General features: G+C 36.5%; 1 protein-coding gene across 1 annotated transcript in view; it reads right to left on the reverse strand.

Annotated features, from left to right (window-relative positions):
• Window positions 1-23,618, reverse strand: part of ASXL3 (ASXL transcriptional regulator 3) — a gene marked incomplete at both ends in the record, with an annotated part of 127,315 nt that overhangs the window by 50,447 nt on the left and 53,250 nt on the right. The window contains 3 exons of the mRNA XM_082327368.1: window positions 7,409-7,530; window positions 17,159-17,270; window positions 18,615-18,723. Coding sequence (XP_082183494.1) covers window positions 7,409-7,530; window positions 17,159-17,270; window positions 18,615-18,723 — 343 coding nt within the window. The remainder of the gene's footprint in view (window positions 1-7,408; window positions 7,531-17,158; window positions 17,271-18,614; window positions 18,724-23,618) is intronic.

The raw sequence follows: 23,618 nt of genomic DNA on the forward strand, positions 1-23,618 counted from the left end.
GAGCAGTTAAAATAAAACAGTAAGCACCACAAATCATGAAGAATAAACACATTATTATTTCCAGGATGCCACTAATTCTTATGTTAAATATACATTAAAAGTACTCAGTTATAAGCATGCAAACGTAAGACTAAAACAATAATAAAGATGCCTTATGGAAACAACTACAAAGTACAAAAGGCCATTTCCAAAGCATAGAGCAAATTAATTTACTTCCAACCAGACTTGTACACCAAACATAACAGTATTGGTGCCAAGTGTACACAACCGATCATTTGGAGATGAAGAGTAATGGTAGAACACCAGGCTGGAAGTTTGGAGACCTAGGGTTTATTTTCAAACTCTGCTAATAACTTCTCGAATAAGCATCTATTCTTGTCCAATGCCATCCTCCTACCCTGTGACACTTGTATCTGTATTTGTTCTTTAGGTCCCAGTAGTGGTCAGGGTCTTTCTGTACAGCTACAGTATACATTAACAACTGAACATTTACCTGTTTATTAACCAACATTGAACTAAAGTGCTTGGACATTTGTGCTGCAGAGACAGAGAGATGTGTGTATTTATGTGTGTGTCTGTACACCTGCAAGCCAGCACTATCTTCTATAGGATTACAATAATGCATTCACAGCTACAGTTGCTGCAGATCATGATAGACTGCAAAGTAAACACTTTTGTGGCTTTATCAATGACAGAAACAAGAGAAGGACAAAAAAAACCACGTGATGTGTTCATTGTCTGTTCTGACTTGCATGTGAATGGGAATGATGATGGCATATGCATTGACTCAGTGACACTTTTTTCCAAAGAGAAGAGTGTTGGGTGGTTTTTTTTTTTTTTTAAATTGTTTGTGTAGTATTGAACTAATAATACCTATCAGCTGAAAAGTGAAAAGTGCTTTATGGAAAAATTTGTTTCTTGGCACAACAAAGCACATATAGGTAAGGAAACAGTTTGTAGAAAGCAGTTTAAAAAAAAACTAAAATAAAGATAGCAATGTCAATACAAAATCTTAAAACAGTAATCAACATTTTCCATTAGGTCAAATTTGCAAACATACTCTGCACAGGGTCCAAAGCATCCAGTGGGGGGCTTCAGGGCTAGACTACCATTCTCCAGATAAAAAAAATCTTGTTGTATTACCTCTCAGAGAAACAGGTGCACCAATTTACATTGCACCAATGTAAGCAGCTAGAGTGTAATGCCTTTCTGCCAGACATCCTGTTTTAGCCTGGGTTCTGCCACATGCCCACACACCCTGAGCACACAGCCTTCTGGGGACCTACCCAACAGCTCCTGGAACAGCATTTGTAGATAACTGCTTGTCAGCATTTTGGAGAAGGCTTCCTAGAGCTCTGAAGAGTTGTGAGCTGTTCCAGCTCCTGTCTTTCCCTGAAAAGGCCAACCATTTCTGGGATGCACTTCAAAATCAAGACATAATTCATTTTCACCTGGGTATAATTTCATGTTATAAAGTATTCAAATCAAAAGCTGTTCTTTTCATATGGCCCAGAAGAAGGTATGCACTTAGACACTCACTGCCACTATATGGAAAAATCATGTAACATCATTGGAAAAGCTTGACTGGGACTCTCATCTCCAGTGATGATATTTGTCATTAATACAGTAGCAATGACCACTCCATCTTAAATAGTTCCCCAGGTTACTTGAAGAAAAACATTATCAGACAAATGCAATGCCTACAACCAGGCCACTGTCATCAGCTTGATTGTCTGAGACTTGGGACAAGCAACTGCATCTACAGAACAGACCAAAGAGAGTGCTTTCGACCTATATTTGGGAAGAAGATTCCACTACGTAGCAGTGGTAGATTTAACAAAAGGTAGTGTTCATGCCAGGACATATTTTAAGTGAGGGACACTGTCCTACAGTGAGGTAGAGGGGCAACTACACTTCAACATGGTACTGTTCTAAAGTTGCTTTAAAATTATTCTTAGTTATTTGTCAGAGTAAGAAATTCTGGAAAATACATTTATTAAAAAAGAAAACAAGCAGGAGCGCTGCAAGAAGCATGCTATGCAAACAACCCCAGAGGAAAAACAAAAAAGCAGAATGCCCCAGCAACTGGGAGCTAGTTATTAAAAAGCGGTACAAAAAAGAATACAGGGATTGTGTGGATTCCTGTCCCTTTCTTTCCATCACAGGTAAGGGCTGAGGACCATGGGGACGACCCAGAAGAAAGTCTCATAAACACTGTCTTGCGTCTTACCAAAGCACTGTGTTGAGCAGCTGGAACATGCTGCCCATGCATAGGGACCTTTAGAGGGACATACCGTGCAGCCTGCCTTCGGGCAATGCATGTACTCCCTGAAGAGCTCCTGCTGGAACTCTTGCTCTTCCAGCTTCTTTTCCCCATTATGCAGTCTCCCTGCCATAGTTTCTCTGTCCTCTTCCCTAGACTTGTCTTGGCAATCAGAAAATCAGTTTAGTTTATCATCTTCGAACTTCCATTTTCCTGAATGCATTTTGTAAATTCCTCTGTCCCTTCCCATGTCTCTCTAGAAGTCAAAAAGCAACATGTTTTCCTTGTTTTCCATTTGTTGACAGGAAAATTTGTCAAGAATCATCACTTATGTTGCCAGACATCTGATCAAATGCTTCAGCTAGGGAGCCAGTATTCTCCAACTGTGGCCTCGGTAAATTTGTAGCATCTGAAATGAAACATAGGAAAATGGTTAACAGAGACACTGAGAAACTGCAGCAAACCCTCTATACCGAGGAATTCAGTACAAAAACCACCTCAGTTCACAGTGGATTTTCAGAGCCTTTCAGGAAGACACCCTGTTCTCAAATTCTAAGTGATAAGGACATAATCACAATGATCTCCTCTGTCACCTTTGTTTCTCTGGGGGCAAGGAAGGGAAAGGAGGGCAGGCAAATATATCAGGCTTATATCAGAACATGTGAGTGAGTAGTTGCTCAAATGAGTCGAAGGATAGACACCACAGACAGACTCATACTGGATTACTTTCTACGGACAGTAAAATGCTTCAAGATAACCTGCATCTGGCTGTAGTCAAGGAAAGAAGACCTAACAGAATGAGTGTGGAGGGAGCAAGACTGGTGAGTTTGCTCTAGTTCTTCTCTCAAAGCAAGGTAAGCAGTGTGCCTGAGCTGAAGACAGGAAAGCAAATCCACACCAGCATCAAGGGAGACCAGGATTGTACCTTCAGTGCCAACCTAGGCACTTGGACACCCGTGTCCTTAAAAAACAAACAAGCAAAGAAATCTTGATAAACTAGTCCTGTGTATTTGGGTAAATAAGGGCTAAATTACACTGTTCACCATTCTGCCCTGAAATTTAGTCTCTTGTTGCTTCAGGTTGTAGGTTGGTTTCTAATAATAATTATACTTGTGCTAGAAAAGTCAGCCTGAAATGTTATTTCGAGCTGTACAGGTCTAACGTCCTATAATGCAGAAGCAACGCATGAGACAAACCATGACTTCCCCACAGCTCTCTTACTGCTTGGGGCCTGACAGCATCCACTGGAAAAAAAGGGGTGTGGAGTTGCCACTTCTACTATAAGAACACATCATATGGATGGGTGCCTTCCTTCTCCATAAAAAACTGCATCTACCCATGTTATGAATAAAATAGTGGCACATATATGAACCCAGCCACCAAGCATGCAGACAAAGCCCAAAGTTAAGAAAAACAAAACAAACCACGGCAGTAACATACCTTGTGTAGATTCCCTTATTTCCTGAGCTTCTCTCCTCCCAAACCCACTTGGCTGCTGTCTCTGGAGTTTCTGTCTCTACAAAGAGATCTGGATGCCCAGCACAGTCTCAGACATGTCCTGGTCTGTATTCAGATCCTGAGTCTGAATGGAGTATCCTTCTCTTCTCCCAACAGAAAATTTATGGGTACCCTTCTTGGTGCTGATTCCAAAGTGCCAAAAGTGAGGCAGGATTTTCTTCCATGTCTGGGAGGTCTACTATCATCCCAGACATCGTTATAGTGCATCTTCAAGTTCTTTATCCTCTCTTGGTACTGCCCCAGGAAACAACTGGTACACTGATGCACAAGGTGCTCTTATACTTGGCTATCACAGTCCAACAGACACTAACACCACCTCAATGTCCTGGATATTCACACATGCTCAGTGTTACCTATGTGAGGCCAGTTTGCAGGTATGATCGTTTCTTCTGAGAAATGTTCCAAGAACATCTTGATAGATACAGACAAATCTGTACATAGCGAAGACTTCCAAAAAAAGTATCACCTCAAGTCAATGGAACAGAAACTGGACCAGAGAGGAGTATGGTAGATACTATGCCATGACTTGATGTCCGTGCTTGAGTTAGCCTTGTCCAGAGCAAGAATAATTCACACAGTAGTGTGACTGTGTACCACTGCTAGCAGATGCAGATGTAGTTCAGTACTTTCCCAGGAAGAGGTCCTTACATGGGTCTGCATGCCAAAACTCTCGAGTGTGAAAATGAAGTAAATCAGTATGGAACTGATCAGTACTGATAGGAAATCAGCGTGTGACAGCATGCCATAAACCTTCTTTTCAAAGGTACTAGATCAGCAACAGCTGGGCACACATACCCAAGCACTTCCAACAGCAAAAGGCAAACAGAAGTCTGTAAAATCTGCCATCAGAAAGCCAAGCATAAAAGGCAGCTCTACTCCATAGACTCTTTTGTCTAAACCCTCATGAATGGGAATAATTTTGTTGGACATTACTGTCAGAAACTATACAAGAGCAAAACTGAAACTCCCTCAAAAATGAAAAAGAAGCATGAAACACACTCAGGGGTAAAACACTCAAAACCTTTCTCCTAACAAGGACACCACGGAAGGTGGTGAAGCTAGAAAGTTTCCAGATCAAAATGGCAGCCCAGCCTTTGAAAGGTGAGGAGATAAGGTCTGAACTGTGACACAGACCTTATGAGAGCCCACTGCAACTGCAAACCTCCTTAGCCCCTGCAAAGTACCCCAGACCCACTTCTGCCTGAGAGAAATCAAGACCAAGAACGAGGGCTCAGAAAATGCCCTTTCCTCCAAGCTCCTAGCATCGGCCAAGAAATGCATTGTTGTGACTAATTTGATTCATGAGAACATCCTAAAATGCAGGCTGTTACAAGGAAACTTGAGATTGCTCTCTGCAATCTAAACCCAGGAATGTACCTCTAGAATTCATTAAATATCAAATCATATGTAAATCCAGCATATCATACTTTAAAGAGAATTACATATGACTAGAGTGGTTCATAAGCAGATAAACAGTGGAGAAAATCTTCTAATTCTAGCTCAGATCTTCAAGCAGTATTGCACATTATCAACTTGCCTCTCACTTTAATTTCAATGGATTACAAAACAAATACACACAAGATGAAGCTAATGTGAAGAACCCACTGTTTTTAAATAAATTGAGTAGGAAACTGTTTGAATGACTGTCTTGTAGGTTTTCATTCTGTGAAGACTGTTTAGTAATAGAAAAAAAGCAATAGCTAGGGAAGACCCCATTATGACATATACACAGTATATATGTGTTTATATAGTATAAGCACTTGCTGAGAGTATGATGATGGCTCATCTTCTGTTACTTTAGCATGGAACTAGTAAGCTAGTATCAGTTGGAGGAGCACTGCATACGACTGTCTAAAGTTTCTTCTGTATTCAAAGGTACTACAGGTTCTTCTTTGTACAAATGTTAGGTATTACGTATCCATAAAAGCAATAGAAAGATAGGAAAGTGAAAGAATAAATTTCCAACAGCAATTTTATAAATAAAATCACTGTTCAAGTTTATTCACCTCTGCTACAATATAAAACTAAATAAAATCTGCGTGTATATGGCAGTAGCCAACACCTGAAACTTTAGAGAAAGCAAAGCAAAAATCCTCTACTATTCCACAATACAAATGTCCATTTGTCTAATACTGCACATAGAGAAAACATTTTACTGAGAGCTGTAAAAATACTCTCATACTCTGAAGTACAGGATCTAATTACCATCAACTTAATTAAAACTAATTTCTTTTTATCGATTACTTAACTTTCTGATGTTGCTCTAACTCTACTGCCTTAGGGAATGTTTTCAAAGATTTCCATCAATTTTATGACTTTTTATATTAATGAAGCTATTCTGATTAGTTTGCCCTTTTAAAAATTCTATACATCTGCTAAGTGACAAATGATAGAGTTTAAACAGTTATACCAGTTCAAACATTTGTGGGTTTGCTCTTTTTTCCACGTCCTTTCCCTTTGCCTGCTCCCTCCACCCCTAAGGAAGTTCACGTATCACGAAAGATCTGTATAGAAGAGTTTCCAAAAAGTGTGTCTTTTTCACAACTATCCACACAGTTAGTGAGCTGCTTTTTGCCCACTGCTGAACTTTCCTGACCAAAGAGATGTGAGACCCCAATCTAACAATCCTTTCCAGTCCTCAAAACCTCTAAGTACAAGATAACCTTATGTGAATGATAAGGGTCTATTAATTTTAGTAGCTTTAAAATCAAACTGCATGAAAAACTAAGCAGAAATACTTAAGTGTTTCAAGGAGATGTGGACAGGCTTTGCTTAACTTAAGCCTAAATCAACAACTTGGCAATAAACTACCCCATGAAATACTAGACCTCTGTTAACCACAACTAAGAGAGCAGCTATGAGAAAAATTAAATCAACATCATCTCATTACGCTAAACACTTTAGAAAAGTTGTATTTAAATTTTTATAGTCTTTACAAGACCAAAACAATTCCTACATATTCAAAATTGAGAGGAAATAATGATTTTTTTTTGTAATTATAATTTTTTTATTTTTTCTTTTTCATTTGCCCAGCTGCAATCTGAACTAATTTGGCACTGTGGAAAAATAATTTTCACATTGTTATGCTTTCAGTTAACATCTGATTTTCAATAATCAGCTACTTTTGCTAAGCTTTACTACTTATCATGCAACCTAAATCATCCAAATCATAAGTTATTCAAAAATCAAAAACTATCCCACCTTTACACACTGTAGTGTCAAATACAGTATGAAAGAAAAATTACTTCACAGGCCATAAAGAAAAACTGAACAGCAAGTATACTGAGATTCTTAACTATCTGCAGAACTTCTTTCAAAATCTTTTATTTTATTTGAAGCCTCACATAAAATTTCCAACACAAATACTTACATAGGAAAAACAGGGATGTGATAATATAAACAACTCTGCTTACTTGAAAAGCACTCAAAAAACCATCAAACTCACAATAAATAGCAGGACTGCACCATCGGTAAAAAAATAGAAGAAGAAAACCCCAGCAATAAACCACTAAACAAAGCACTAAAAATCCTCAGAAACGCCTTGAAATTCTGCTGAGATCTTATTCGTATAAGACTGACAAACATGCTAAAGGGAAGCCAATTGATTATCAGTCAATACAAGCTTACCTGCTTAAGTGCTTTCTTTGTGTGCTGCTGGAAGGAAGATACTAGCTTGCTTTGCACTGGTGCATTAGTAAGGCTCGAATCACGATTGGAAGACATTTCTTCAGATGTCTGCTTTGGGCAAACTTCATAAAAAGAAAAAAAAATAAATCAGAACACTGTTATGGGCGTTATCTTCCCTATATCTTGGAAAGTCCTGAGGATGGGGGGGGGGGGGGGGGGGGGGGGAAGGCAAATGCCTGGAAAACAAAAAGTTTGCTCTAAGAAATTCAACTGATCTTGAGGTCCAGATGAGCTGAAAATCTGGGCATATTCTAAATAAATGCATTGCTTCACAAACATTTGTACTTCATCAAACCCTTTCTATGCGTTCTGAAGGCCTTGCATATTTTGCTTTTCAGGTCCTGAAAGGTAACAGAAATAGTTTAACTATGGTCTTCACATAGAAGCGAGACAAAAATTATCTTCCTCACCAAGCCATTTTAATGGATTATTATGTGTCTAAACATGTATTTATACAAGAGACACTGATGACCCTGTGTTCTAGAAATATTTATAAATACGTAACTTCGTGCTGGATTATAATGCCTTCTTAGGGGCCACACTCATCTATTTTATAAGTACTTCTTGGTAAAGCTAAGGACACACACTTTCCTGTTTAATGGGTAGACTGGAATATCTTGCAAAGAGGAATTCTGGTCTCTCAGGTAATACACACTGCTACTTGTCAGCCTTCTAAATAATACATGTTTTAATGAACAAATAGTACTGTACTTGTATTAAACAGCCTCTCGAATACATGTTGTGTGAGACTCAGAAAAAGCCTCCTGGTTAAAAATAACAGGAAATATGATTAATTGTTTTTTAAAAAACAGCTTTATTAAACAGATATGAAAGCTGTGAAAACAGCTGGAGGATCCTATTAGTCTTGATAGTCAGCAATCCTGACTAAAAGGGCTGTAAAAACCTTTCCACTCTTAATGCCTTGCATTACAGTTACTCTCACTACTGTCCTAAGACAGCCCAGCTAAAACAGCATTAGCATGGATCCAGAAATTAAGCAGCTTTTTTTTCCGTTCTCCTCTGCTGACTCAGTCTGTCTTCCAGCGCTGCTGAAAGCTGGTTTGCCTGTTGACATACCTTCTTTATAATGCTCTGCAGCTGCATAGGTTTGCCATACTTCGCACACCTACCAGAATAGTTTGAAGACACTTAAAGCATCTGCCCAGACACGTGCCAGAAATAACTTTAGCCCAATCTTTCTGTTTGCCTATGGTTTTCTGCTCCTGTCCTTCAGTGGGATGAACCGACACCTGAAGTAGCATTCTAACTCCCTTGCTTTTAGCAATGTTTCATAGAAGAAATATTGTAATGATTTTTTCTTTGTGTTTGTAAGAAAAAAAGATAGAAGAGACAATTTAGGTATCAGTAATTAATGGCCACCATAAGATGCATGTGATATTAAACATTTGTTTTCACACTTAAAGAAAAAATAATTAATACTTACCTCAGAGAGAATACACTCTGGTTTATGGCATTGGAATTATGTCAAGATAATTTTCATATTAGATTAAAAATTTTCATTAGCAGATAAGACAAATCCTATTTTGTCACAAGATTTATAACTGATATTTGCCATTTTTTTTCCCTTACACTTGAAGGATTTGTTGAAATATAGAAAGAAGCTGCAACACAAAAAAGGTTCTGAATTTACAGCATCACCTGGTTTGGATCAATCTTTTCCACATGATGAGCAAAGCTTACTATCAAAAAAGACAACTTAAAGGAGCAGCAAAGTGTCAGCAGAAAACAAACAATGGCTGGTTTCTATAATCTAAATCACTGCAATAGCTAAGCTCCTGAGACAAAGAACACCTACACCAAAATAAAAACCTGACATTTCAAATTACCCAGCTTTTGTCTTTTCTTTCGAAGAGAATTATTTTACTGTTTTCTGGCAAAGGCTGAGAGTCAAAGAACTGAAGAAAAAAACAGAAATAGCGTGAGCACAGAAACTCCTGAGTTAAGGAGAGGAGAACAGAACAAATTTAAAAATGCCTAAAGAATGGAAACTGTTATATACTTAACTGTCCCTCCTAAGAGAGGATACAACATGACCTGTCATGAAAAACCTATTCCTGTTCTCCGGGATGACTGCAACTCCTACTACCTTCTTGTTCAAGTGGGAAATTCTGATTTTCATTACTCTGATCTAGGACATTATCCAGGAGTCTCCCTTATTTATTTTTGCAATACAGTTCATCCTGGAGAGGTCTGGCAACACTAACTGATGATGCTCAATACTACAACTGTTAATGTTAGTCACAATACAGCACAGGAATAAAAATAAACATAGCTCTATATTAATTTTGTGCTTTCATTCATTTTTCTTTTAACAACAAACCCCGAAATTGTGACAGGGTTTATTAGAGGCCATACTTCTTATATCTATAATTGCTTCAATTTTACATAAAAATAGTATCATTTTATTGGTTTCTTTTGCTTTGGTTTCTTTAAAGCTTTGAGGATTGTTCTAATGGGTGAAGCAACTGGAACTGAAATGCCCTGAAACAATAAATACCTTTCCATTGCTCTAATCTCTTCTGCAGGTACAGAAGGAATACCTCACTCTAGGCTGGTTCGGTTTAGTGCAACCCAAACCTAGTTCCTTCAGAGTTCTGAAAAACAAACATCTTCCTGTAGTCTATGATTAAAGAAATAGATACATAACGCTGAAATCCGCTGCATAAAAATTTTAAAATGACATGGTGATTAGAGAAAGTCAACTTCATTTATTAACAAGAAATGACACTTCCTTTCTAAAATATATTTTGTACATTATAAATATTTTCCTTCATGTATCTAGTAGCTTAAAATAGTAAGAAGCTATTTTAAATATTGTTTTCCATGTTTTAATTAGATTTCCATTTCCATTTAAAACCAGTTTGATACAAATCATGGCTATAAACCTAACCATCTAGTAAATAAGAGATGTCATTGCCTATTTTCCAAAAGTAGAAGATACGAATGTTAAAAATCTAAATACATTATGTTAATTTATATAATTGCTTAGTAACTTATACAGTCTATTTACTTTATTAGCAAAAAAATAATACCAAAATTGATATACAGGCTTTATTTAGAGGATAATCAAGATATTGTTTACAAAACAATATGAATTGACTTTGCTGTAGGAAATGAAATACAAATAAGAGACAACAAATCAATTTATTCTTTAAAACATGTTCTGCTACTTAGTGATTTAAATCAATCTGTGCCAAAATCTCACTATACTACAATGCCTGTGACCACAGAAAATTGTATTTATTAATTTTTTCATTTATATGGATAGAGTCCAACTGTGTTTCTCTGAATGGGTCAGAAGTAAAAAAAAGGGGAAAATATGACAGAAAAATATGTGAGTGTTTGAAATGAACATTGATGATCCTAGTGGAAAAAAACAATGTCTTAAGAACAGAGCAGGCATTTCTGCTATGGAAACCAAAGAACACAGTAAAAGAAAAACAAATTCAAGAAGAGACAGTGTTTTTTGTACATACATACAACTTTGGAAAGCTGCAACTACTTTGTCCATAAGCACTGAAGATGCATGAATATTATGGGATCCATGTTTGCTTGAAACGCTTTATCAGAAAAAAGAATGCTAAAAATAAACTGGATGCTGGGGAGGGAAAAAAGAACCCTGAAAGAATGCGACAGATGAAGGAAAAATATTTGGGTAGCAAATAAAGAGGATTCACCATTATTGCTACAGTAGAAAAAGAACAAGAGCAGTTTTAAGCCTACAGGAGGCATTTCCATTTAGTGGAGAATAATTAGGCTCCATTCTTTAAATCGGCTTCTTCAAGGGCCAGGACTGAGTGAAGGAATAAAGCAAAAAGCAACTATTAAGCCATAAACTGTTAGGTTATGAGCTGGAAGAGCAGCTGGGTTTCTGAAGATAAGACCTCCTCAGTGAGTGTTCAGAGAGTGTTAACATGAATTATAGAATTAGAATTACTGAGCAAAAAAAGCATGTTAAAAATGTTTTCGACAACCTCCATTTAAAATAACTTCCTCTCTTCCATCTTCCCAAGACCAGTTTTGGTAATTATTATGAAAGGCTATCATTTATAAAAATCAGCAATGCTACCTTTTAATTTCAAATTTTACAGGCTCTCTCTGTAATTTTTTATTACCTTTTACCTTCCCTGGCCAAGAAATATGACACCCACGTAAAACATATTAGATGACGTGTTTCTTCAAAGAAACAACTTTTATAGGAATACAACTTAAAACTATTCTGTCTCACTGCCACTGAAAGTTATTAGGAATAATTATAAACAGATTTATATAACTAGATGGACAGAAAAATTCCTGGAGTGCTTTAAGGGGCTTATTTTCCCAAAATAAATAGCACAATTAATTTTGATTTCAGACAGACCATACTGATTTAAAATCAAACCAGTAAAATCAACAGCAGTTCACTTCCTTCTTTGTTACAGAAACCACAGCAGATGAGAAGGGTTGTTTACTAATGGCCACATTACAAAACACAAATTAATATTGCTACCATATGCTAAAGACTAGAGTCTACCTCAAGCATAAAATGTATGCACACACTCCGGAGATACGAAACTTCACAGAGAACTCCCTTAAGAAAACATACACACAAAATCTCTCTCTAAAATATCCATAAAATTCAATATTTTCTTTGGGTGACACAGATCTATACTCGTATTGACATAAATGGTCACGCTTTGCCAACACAGATGTATCAAGTAATTCACCTCCATCACTCTTTGATCTCTGGAGCCCAACTTGCAAAATCTGAACAATTCAGAACTTGACTGTTGCCATCAGCTCTTGAAAATGAAAACCAGTTTGGGAGTTAGTTAATTGTACAAGTTCGCCAAAGCAAGCAAAAACAGATGCATATATCAAGGGCACTACTGTGACTGTAATATTCTTTTTGAAAAGCAATACTAAGCACTATGAAATGATAAATAATATTGAATAGTATTTTTTGGAAAAAGACATCAAATACCACATCAGCTTGGTAGCTTGCACTGAATCATATTATATTCTCGGCATGCTTTTGAGCGCAAACATTTCACAAAGCTTTGAAAACTGTGAATCCTCATTCCAAAGGAAGTCAACATTTTCCACTAAAAATACACAGCCTGTCATCACTAAGCCACTGGTATCTTAGGCCTCATTAACTCTACTGTACAGAAAAAAAAGCAGATGAGAGAGATCTCTCCCTCAAGCTCCACAATATCTTCTCTCATGACTCCCCTCCAGTGGCAATGAAACACACAGAAGTTAAACTTGATCCTGGGTACAGTATTTTTATTTTATAGCTACTTGTGGGGAGATGAACACCACCCCCCCACCCCCCCCCCCCAAAAAAACCAAAAAAAGAAGCAAAAAACTGTCTCTTTCTGTTGTGTCATCCAAAACTCTGTCTGTTCAAACTGCTATTCCACTACTGCCCTTCTGCTTTTAGAAGAGCCTATCCCACATCCAGATGTTGCCATGTGCAACTGACATATTCAGCAGAATTATCCAATATTAATCCCAAGAGACAAGATGCTAAGGATAACAGGTTTCTCCGAATTGCCAGAAATTCCATTCCCGGAAAGGAACTGAACATCTAAATGTGGACTCAGGTTTCAAACAATGTTGAATGTTCATTCTTCACTACAGGAGTTATCCTCGTGGCTTCCTAGTCCAAAAAGCACAAGGTGTTCAAGAGCACAGTAGCTACAAAGACAAAATTTCAGGATTCAGCATGAATCTGATCTTCTATCATCCATCATTTTGTCTACTATCTCTAAGAAAACTGCCTAAGAAATTAATTCTGCCGTTTCATGTTCGCAATTGAAGAACGTACAGTCTTAGGAAGTGCTGAAAACCACAGTGCCTCAAGAGGAGACGTATGTTGCTCATATTTGGGCAAACATCAGAACCTATGTTTGGGTTGGGTTGGGTTGGGGAGGGAAGTCATGCTACCGTAGGAATTGCTACCTCCTCCACAGTTACATCATTGTGCATTTCATTGGCTTGGGTGAAGACAATTTTTAATCAACTGCGCTCCGTGGCTGATGGATTAGCCCTGGCTTCAGAAACCCTAGGGACAAACGCTTTTTGAGAACAGAACATCCTATTGATGGGCAAAAGGATATTATACTCATCATCTTCCCAGGCAACAGTAATTGGGATTCTAATTCTTTTACTGACTGCATCTTTACATGCTGCCCCTGTACTTGAGGGAAATGGAATTTATGAAAAGATATGAGACCGCTAGAAAGCTTCTATAGAAATCCCATTCCAAACAAAATCAACTGTAGCATAAAGAGTTTCTTTAACATATGCCTTTGGAGAAGGTGGGGAAAGAAAGATTTCTCCACCGCATCTGAAAAATCCTGAGGTGTGACCATTCCAGTTGTCAGTTTAGCACTACTGATGTGGAGTAACAGCTTTCACCAAGTCACACATTTATAACTGTGAGGAATTTTTATATTATTATGCTAATAAAATTGTTCAGTAGCCTGCATTTATACTGGGAGAAATGTGCCTGCTGGGGAATAATGTGATTCTTCTCTGTTTGAGTGTCAGCTGGTACTTTTTACTCTGAAAGCTGAAGACTGATCATCTAAAAACCCACAAACAGACTGAGGCTGTTGCTTAGGGTTTCATCCTCTGCTTCCAGCTAACTTTAAAGCGGCACTTTTTAAACTCTTGCTAAACAATTTCTGATCACTCTGTCAGAACTGGAGCTTCTGGACTCTACCACAGTGGAAACAGGAGCAAATGAAAATGCAACTAATTGGGCAATTAAGAATACAACGTGCAAACCATGTCCATCCTCATATGTATCACACATACTAAGGCTGAAAGGAGATATTATATCTATTGACACTTTCTAAAACACAAATCAGAGAATTTCATACAGCATTTTTTGTACTGAATCAAATGTTATTTTTATGCCACAGAATAGTTTCCTGGAAAGAAGAAAAATCCCAGCTTTAGTGTGAAAAGTTTAATTGATAGACATCTTGTTAGATTTGGTCTGCTAGACCAAATATTTTTTATAGAAATACCTTTTCTCAAATATTTACAAACCGATCAAGTCACCACCTCATCTTTGATAAACTAACTAGACCATCCCTATTAAATTTCCCAGAGCAAAGGAGGTATTTGTTCACTCAGGGGTTCTTTTCTAAATCCTTTCCTATTTTTTCTTAATTCTTTCTTACAGCTATAATGAATGCAATACACTAGTAACCATTTAACTAGAGCTATACCCAAAGGAAACACTGTGCCTATATTCTTTAATCAGTACTACCAGAATTATAGTCCAAGAACTGCATTGGACCAATTAGCAAAAGCATCTCATTCATGTTCAATTCATTTTCTATTGTGATCCTTAAATGCTTTTCAGATTTAGTGATTTATTGAATATGTTTCCACTACACAAATGTGACCTTTTTTCTTCACTTTTAAGTCTAAAAAAATTAATGCTGTTCAACTGTAATAATTTACAAGGCAATCAAGAGGGGTCTCAATATTATTATTTATTATCAATAAATTTAATCAAGAAGGATTTTATTCTTTCCAAAAAGCATCAACAAAGATATTGAATGAAGAATGGTCAAATCGCATCCTCAAGAGAACAGCAAAAATGCCTACTGTGGATGGTGATTCCTACACCTTTGCAGATCTAATAATTTGCAATTTTCAATCCACTTTAAACTGGCTGCATTTCTCATGCATGGTCCTGTTTTTAAGCCAAGCATTCTATACTGTAAATGAAATCACCTATAGAATTCTACATATATATCAATAGATACCTTTAATAACAAAACTTTCAGTCTCAAGAAAAGCTATTATCAAACATGTTTGACAAAACTATATTCTGTATCAGCTGACTGATACAAGATACGCTGCCTTCAATTCTTTATTGATCACATCCAGCATCGGCCTTTCTATATGCAAGATAGACTTACTATTGCCATCCCATTTACTCTTTTTAAATATATCTAATGCATGACATAAAAAATTTAAAATGTCTTGTTTTTAAAAAGTTAAATATATTGCAGTTTTCCAAGAACTGTTAAACATGAGGGAAAGTTCTCAGATTTAAAAACAATCTAGGTGTAATTTACTGCTTTACCCCAAATATTTTAAAATGTTTCATTTTAGCAGCTGCTTTTTTATGTCACCACAAGTGCTAGAATTATTTTTATTACTGTAAACTGTGAAAATAGTATGCAGCCTCCTCCCAGTCAAAACCCAGCAATTTTCTACTTCTGGCATTCTGGCATCCTTATTTACATCCTAGCACTCCTAAATAATTGCCAGGTTTTTGCCATGATTTTTATTTGTTTATAACAAGTAACATCAACTTTTGCTTTCCTATCTGTAACTGTATTTACACTCCTTTTCACCACAGTACTCTTCCTGCAACTTAGGGAAGTGTACATCAACAAATTGCCTGAGTATCACACAGGAATTGTTGAAGAACTACAAATACATATGTTCACTTATACATGCAGTATATAGTACATAGGCATAAAACCACTGTGGATGCAGTCTGTTTAACTTATAGACATAATATATCAAAGCAAATGAAGAGGCAGAGACATTTAATAATTCTTGACTTTTCTTTTTCCACTGAGCTTCAAAATTTCACCACTAAATCCACAACAATCTGTCTTAGGTAGTTCTGTTACTCCTATCACTAAGCATTTTGTGATTTTTCAATGCTGATAGTGAGGAATACCAAAATAGCAGTATTGGTCTTGTACGGGTGCAGCATGAAGCTAAGTAAGTTGCTCAAGATCAAAAAGGAAGTCTGTAGCAGAACAACATGAGCTGAGCCTTTTCATGTCCTAGTTGGAAACAGGACACCCTCTCACCATATATGAAATGAACCAAAACAGTAGGCTGCAGTCCAGCAGTGGGACAGGTTGTGAGGGGGCAGCAGAAGAGAAGAACTGATCAAGAAAAGGTTTATTTCAGAGGTCCTGGGAAGCTTGATTTTTGTATAAAGCATTCACTTTATAAGCATTACATGAACATAGTTTTAATAAGAAGAATATTCATTTCTGTTATTTGCAAGTAATTGCAAGACTGAAGAACTGTGTTTTCTTTACAAGCAATTATTACCTCTCAAAAAGAAAAAAATATTTCTAAGGTTGCCATTTTCAAGTTCTCGCAATGTTTCAGTTTGTCGTTATCTCAGATAGATAAAAAAAGAACGCACAGGATTTGATACTGCAACGTGTCTTTATTTCAACATGGCACCCAGGAGAATCTCTGCCTGAAACAAAAAAAAATTACAAACCTTTGCCCTGTGCCCAGAACTCTACTGAGGGACCAACCCCACATGCCCACACTGAAAGCAGTGAGATGTCTATCCAACAACTGCAAGTCTGAAGCCCGGTAAGGCAAATTACTCTTTAGCTGTGGGGCCTAGAACAAAAAAATTGTGAGCCAAAAAATTACCTCTCAAAACACACCCAACAGCACCACTCATTGTCTTTTACAAACTTAAGTCAAATAAAGGCACTTGGTGTTCCTGATTTCTTTAAAAGGCCGAAAAGAGACGAAGTCACTCAAAAATAGTTCCACTGAGTACAAAACATTACTTACACTGTTTAGAAATCACACCGTGAAAATCTTAAGTAAACAATGCTTTTTCTTTTCCCAAAATATGCCCTCTAATATTGAAATTAAAACACCTACCACCATTTTCTTCTCCATTATTATTGTTTGTCTCAGCCATTTCATTGCCATCTAACTCAGATTCACATCCTAAATCCAACGTTCCATCAGTAGGGCATGATGATTCTTCTTTCTACAGTTAAAAAAGAAAAAAACCCCTAAAATTAACAAGAAAAAAATCAATCATGATCCTGCTGCATCTCCGAAAATAGATTACTGCAGTGTACTCTCATGCTTACATTTCAAAAAACAGAATAAAATAAAATATGCTTGTGAGTTACTTCAGAGAAAGACATCAAAACAGATCTTCATGAAGCAACTTGCAAAGCAAAAGCAAAAAAGCTATTTTGTGAAGTCATAACATACTCTCTTTAAAAAAATGTAAAATAAAATGCAAGATCTTCCACTATTTTCTTTTTTTTTTTAACAGAAACAGACTTGTTTGGCTGTTACAAATCCTAGTTTTCCAGTTGAGTGTCCACAACGCTGCAGCAAAACACAAATCCTTTAATGTTTCTTTTTTGCCTTTGCCCGTTTCCTGATTTCAAATAGCTGAAGCAACCTGGAGCTCACAAGCATGGGAGTGATTGTGAATACCTGGATTTCTGCCAAGAATATCTCCCGATTTAAAGACAAACAGCAGCATTTGTTTTAGTAAATTAGGAAATAGAGCTTCTGAAAACTATTAATTCAATCTCAAATACAGAATTTTTCATTATCAGGAGCAGGAATATCTATATAGTTTTACACTTTTTAAACCCTTAAATCAAATAAGTCTGTCATAAATTACAAAAGATCCTTCCCCCCAGCCAAAAATTTTAATTGACTACATTTAGACTGCCAAACATATAATCCCACTTTCTTCTTTCTCACCCCTGCCTCACATTCCTCCACTCCTATTGTGAAGCCCCTCTAAGTTTGATCATGTACAGCAAAAAAAATTTTCCACCCACAGAAACCATCATATACATGTCGAAATAGAAAAATAAAACACAAAAAGGAATAGAAATAGTATAAAGGCAAAATTCTATCACTATAATTATGTTCCTTCTCAAAAGCAATGATGCAACCTGTAAATTAAAAGCTGATTTATATTAGACTTGCAAATAATTTTGCACTATTCAAAAATCAAAGATTAATACAATTACTTAATGAGAAAGTCTGATCCTCTTGGGCTCACTGCTCATAAAACAAAGGCCTTTCTGTGAACAACTCTGAAAAAGCAGCATTTTAGCTAAGCTACATGGTTTTTATACCATATGCCAAATTCAAGAACGTGTATATGCTTTCTAGGATAAAACATTCAATGTTTACTTTCATTATAAATCCTTTTAAAAGACATCTGAAAGCAGTTAGAAGGACTATCAGGTCATTTCCTCTCCAAAGAATCTAATCTGTTTACCTTTATATCTATTGAGACATTCATAAAATGGATTAATAGCACTATGTACTTTCCATATACAAAATTTAAACTTACTTTGAGAGCGTAGAGTCCCGACTTCCCAGGGATTTTGAAGAATGTTCCATCACCTACACGAGTGTTAGTATGAAGCATTGCATTCAGGCAAGCTAATGGAGAGGTTCCACTGAAAAATAAAATTGTGCAGTCCAAGATTGAGTGCCTCTTGTAAAACTATTCCCTTGGTCTATTTTTTTTTTTAAACTCATGCTTGCCTGGCTTTTTTTTTTGCCTTTTTTTTTTTTTTTTAATTCTCTCAACCCTGAAAACATCTACATTACAATAACAGGCCAGTTTCAAACTTAATCATATGCATCTGTCCCCTAGGCTCGAGGCAAAAAGTCTGTGAATTATAATTATGCTTTTCTTCATACAGCAACCAGCTCCACATTCTAAGAGAACCGAAGTCCAAATATTTATGTGAAATTACTTCGTAAATAACACCATGAAGCCTCATTTTTAAAATGTTACAGACAATGTGGCTGCTGCACATGAATGATCAAAACAGTACCAAGTTCAAGGGCAGCTGCATCCCATAGGATGAAAGGCAACAAAAGAATAATAAAGAGCCCAGGAAGAACACATTTAAAATTAAAAGTGATATATAGTTAAGCCTTCTTCTGGCTTAACATGGTCAGCATGCATTACTATACATAAATGCAAGCACGTTTATACCTTCTATGAAGCACTATCTTTTCTCATTACAGTTGTTTTAGAGATTAAGAGATTGACCTAGTCAAGGTAGTAATTGTAATATCACTGTGGAATGCATGTTAAGGGACTATTTAAAAAGAAACACAACACATTAAGAAAAAAAGAGTACTTGTACAGAGACATCTTTGTAATATATGCATGTTTACATCAGAAAAAGAAAGGAAATGTTTCTACCCTAGCTACACTTACACTATTCTGAAAAGTTGATCTAAGAAATAGGGAGAAGGCAGTCATAAGTTGTTTTATTTCATTTTAATTTAAAAATTAAAGTACAAGATTTATAGATGTACTATCACATCTTTGTCCCCATTTACTGACTAATGTACGTGGTGTACTCAGGGACTGAATCTGAAACTGTGCTTCTTCCCTGGGGTCCCTAGCCTGCACGCACGCTTATCTTTAGCCACGTAAATATATTCCACTTGGTTAAGTGGAACAATGCCTGTGCATTAAATTAAGTGTGTTGCTAAGTATTTCAGGATTAATTATATACTCAACTATAAACCAGGAACAGGGCTTCAAAAGTCTATCAGAAACTACTGTTCTTTATTATGTAATATTATAACACAACATCCAATCTTTGTTGAAAATTGCATGACTGATCTTTTTTTATAAATAAAACTGGACTGAAATTGTCATCTTTCATATGATGCTGCTTTCTGTTGATTTCCATGGCTCTGTTACAACAAAATTCATCCTTACTGTACATGTATTAATTTAATGGCAAGATGGATAGTGTGGTAATTGCTCTTCCGGAAAAAATTAAACTCTAAAGTGTCCTCAGGACAGGAAGTCCTGTCCAATATAATTTATTTACTATTGGTCACCTAATGTACCACAGTACTACATCTAAAATCAAAAAGTACAGGCAAAAATGCTGCTTGTTGATAAACACATCAGATATTTAACAGATAACTATTTTATGAGTATTCTAAATATAGTCACGCAATATGAAAATTCTGACAAGTTTTTGTTGTTTCTTTTTTTCCCCTGCAAATAAAACTAATTCCACATCTGGTTTTGATACAATACTGTCACAGAATACAAAACTAAATATGTTAAAAATACAATAATGCTGCTAGCAGTAGCACAGAAAACATTAAGAGATTTCATTGAGTTTAACAATTACTTAAAACAGGTTTGGAATAAGTAGGATACTTCTCTTTACACGTTTTCCTTATTGTATTAATGTTTGACAAGCAAAGACACAAAGCGTTTAATAGAGCAGTTCTAGTTGCATAATTTCTTCCATATGTTAACAGACATAACATGAAGCAATTTCAACTCTCACAGTCTTGGATCTTTTTAGTGAAACATCATCACAGATTAAGACTTTCTCTGCAAGACAGAAAGAACTTGCTGACTCTGCAGTGGAAGACAAACTCAATACATCAACACGAAACAAAACTGTGTGTGCATGTATGCATTATTTGTATTCTTCTCCTATTCCGATGTAGATATTCTGGACTCTACGCTTATTTTTAGGTATCATTAACCAATTAAAATGATACAAGATGAATGAACCCAAAATAGAGGATTTGGCAATATCTCATGACCACTACTGTGCTTACAGAAGATATCTTAATCTTCAAAGTCTAGCCAACTGGCAAGTGGACAATAGAAACTACTCTCTGTATTACAAAAAAATTCGTATCAGCAACTGAGCCAAGAAGTACTTTAACTACTGTTATGCTTGTTTCATACAGATATCTGCAATTCCTAAATAATTTGGCATACAACCAACAGGCCGTATCCTCCCTTCTTGAAAATTGGACTTGGGTATGTCTATAATGAGCACAAAACAAACCACACATATTTAACTTAAGTTGCAAATGAAATAATCATCTGGACACTGAGGGGTGGGATTTATTTTGAGCTAGCAGCTCAAACTGAAATTCCACGGTGTCCTTTATCACTGCTATTTTGACCCATGTTAACCAATGACTTGCCTATTCTTCTGTCAGCACAAGCGTCCTTAAAACACTGTATCAAAATTCCCAAATGGTACCCATAAGGGATGCTGGAAACACTTGCAATACATGCTACCACAACACATGGGTCTGGGGTTAGAATAGCCAGCAATCAAAGATCCCGTGATGCAGATGGATGTCTGAATCATAGAGCAGTTTCTGAGGGATTCATACTACTTATCACGTGCTTTCTAAATTTTCCTACAGCCTGAGGACATATTCGTTCTGCTCAGAGCTGCTGGCATGTATTAATACAGCAGCCAAAGACTGCCAAATATAAGGCTGAGTATCTTTGAATGTCAAAAATGGCACAGTTCGACCTAAGTTCTTGAAACACTCCGAATCAGTTCAACTTTGATTCAGTTAAATCAAATTGGATACAATAATATTCTACTCTGTAACTTGGTATTTGTGAATTTTTAGAGCCATAACATATTTTAAACCAATATGCTGCAAGTTTTGTTGCCATAGTCTACATGTGAGGAGTATGTTTACCATTTACAGCTTTCAGATGCAGAACTTTCATACTATTTATCATCTTTTGGGTGAGATTGCTTTAAGCCATTGTGGTATTCTAAAAGTCATTCATACATGGGAGTCACCCTCTGCAGTAGTGTGTCTTTAAGATCGATCATTTTCTGCTCGTATGTTTATGTTATATACATATACATCTATACATACATGCAAGCAGTATACCCACACCTGCACACTTTCAAATAGATTTAAAAAATGAGAAGTTACTTACTTTCTGTAAAGGTGATACGAAGTTACAACAACCAGCAACATAGGAAAGAGAAAAAAATTACTGATTAGTCTTCCAATATAAAAGTAGTTAACACAATTTGATCATTTAAAAGACATCAGGCTTTTCAACGTTTCATAAATGCTCTTTCCCAGAATCACTGTAAGTTGGCAGTACTCAGTGCATCCTTCCAAATATAATCACAAAATTCCTGTATGTTATCAAAGCAAGCTTCTCACCTCAACTTCCCCAGTCAAATGTATCTCCAATATTTTGTGATTCTGGGCTCCCTCTACTGGTCATGCAGCCGGTGTTACCTAAATTAAAATGCCGGACTACACAGTCTCTAAATACAAAGCTCTGCAGAAACATGAAGTACAGATTTCAGATACTTTCTCCCCTGCCACCCTCCCCAAAACCCTACAAAAAATCTGTAAAAACATTACTTATTTTTATATTGTAAACTTCTCAAACATACAGTTTTGTCAGAAAAACCCTGGAAGCTTCTATGGTTATACTTTTAATTCTAATGGTCTGTGCTAGACTGCTTGCCAAGAGAAAAAAATTATCACCTTGGCAAAAAAAAAAAAAAAAGTTTTAAATATGGAAAATAAATTGACTAAAACCAACCTGTCCAGACAATATAGTGTGGCAGACAGTGAAAGTTTCCTGATGCTATGCAGACCAGGCACCTTGGGTCCTGTAGCAGGCAGCATTTCAGCCCCTCAGCCCCCCTGCACGGGCATAGCCCCCTCCCAGCGCTTACAAGGGTTCCTGATGTGTTCCCAAATTGAACAATGACTGCTCTAAGAGGAGCACTTAGCTATCATAAATGTGATGAGTATTTATTTGTTTGAAATCATCTGCTCATTTTATACAGATCCATAAATAGTCACAAGGGAGCACCAATTTTTACTCACTGCTGGAAACAGTAAAACCAAAAGGCTTCAGAACTAATTTCTAGACCTGATATGAAGTCACACAGAATAAAATATGTTTATAATGCATGTAAGCTACACCTGTTTCAGAATACACAAAAGCGGTAACAGATAAAGAAAATAAAACTTATGAGGGAAGGTTACAGAAAACACTTTTGTGTGGTCCAGAAATCAGAAAAGTAAAAGGCGGCGTAATTGTAATTTTTCAGAAAAATGTAAAAGGCTGTTGAAGTCAATGGAGATAAATGTTCTTCATTGTCACTGGGGGAAGAAAAAGAAAGTTCACAGGTAGTCTAAGAGTGTGAATGTAGCTGTTGATGTTTTAATCAACAGGAGAACAGAGCAGGGAAGTTTGTAAAATGACCTTCATCAGAAGATCAAATACACACCAGTCCTGGCTGGTACATGTACTGGAACCTGTCCCAGTGTTAGTGTTTGTATAGAATGATCTCTTGAGCATGCGTCCAGCACTGTATCCTAGGATTCTTTATCTCTTTAATAAATCAAAATTTTATTTAAGCCTGAGGTTAACCATATACCCTAAGTATACTTTTTCCAACATATACAGCAGCCAGAAATGCTGGAGAATTGACTAGATGTGCACTGCTTGCTGAAGTGTTTCATAGAGCAACGTATGCCGTACTGGATGCCCAGTGTG

The sequence above is a fragment of the Platalea leucorodia genome, assembly GCF_965183815.1.
Source record: "Platalea leucorodia genome assembly, chromosome: 1".
Taxonomy (NCBI): domain Eukaryota; kingdom Metazoa; phylum Chordata; class Aves; order Pelecaniformes; family Threskiornithidae; genus Platalea; species Platalea leucorodia.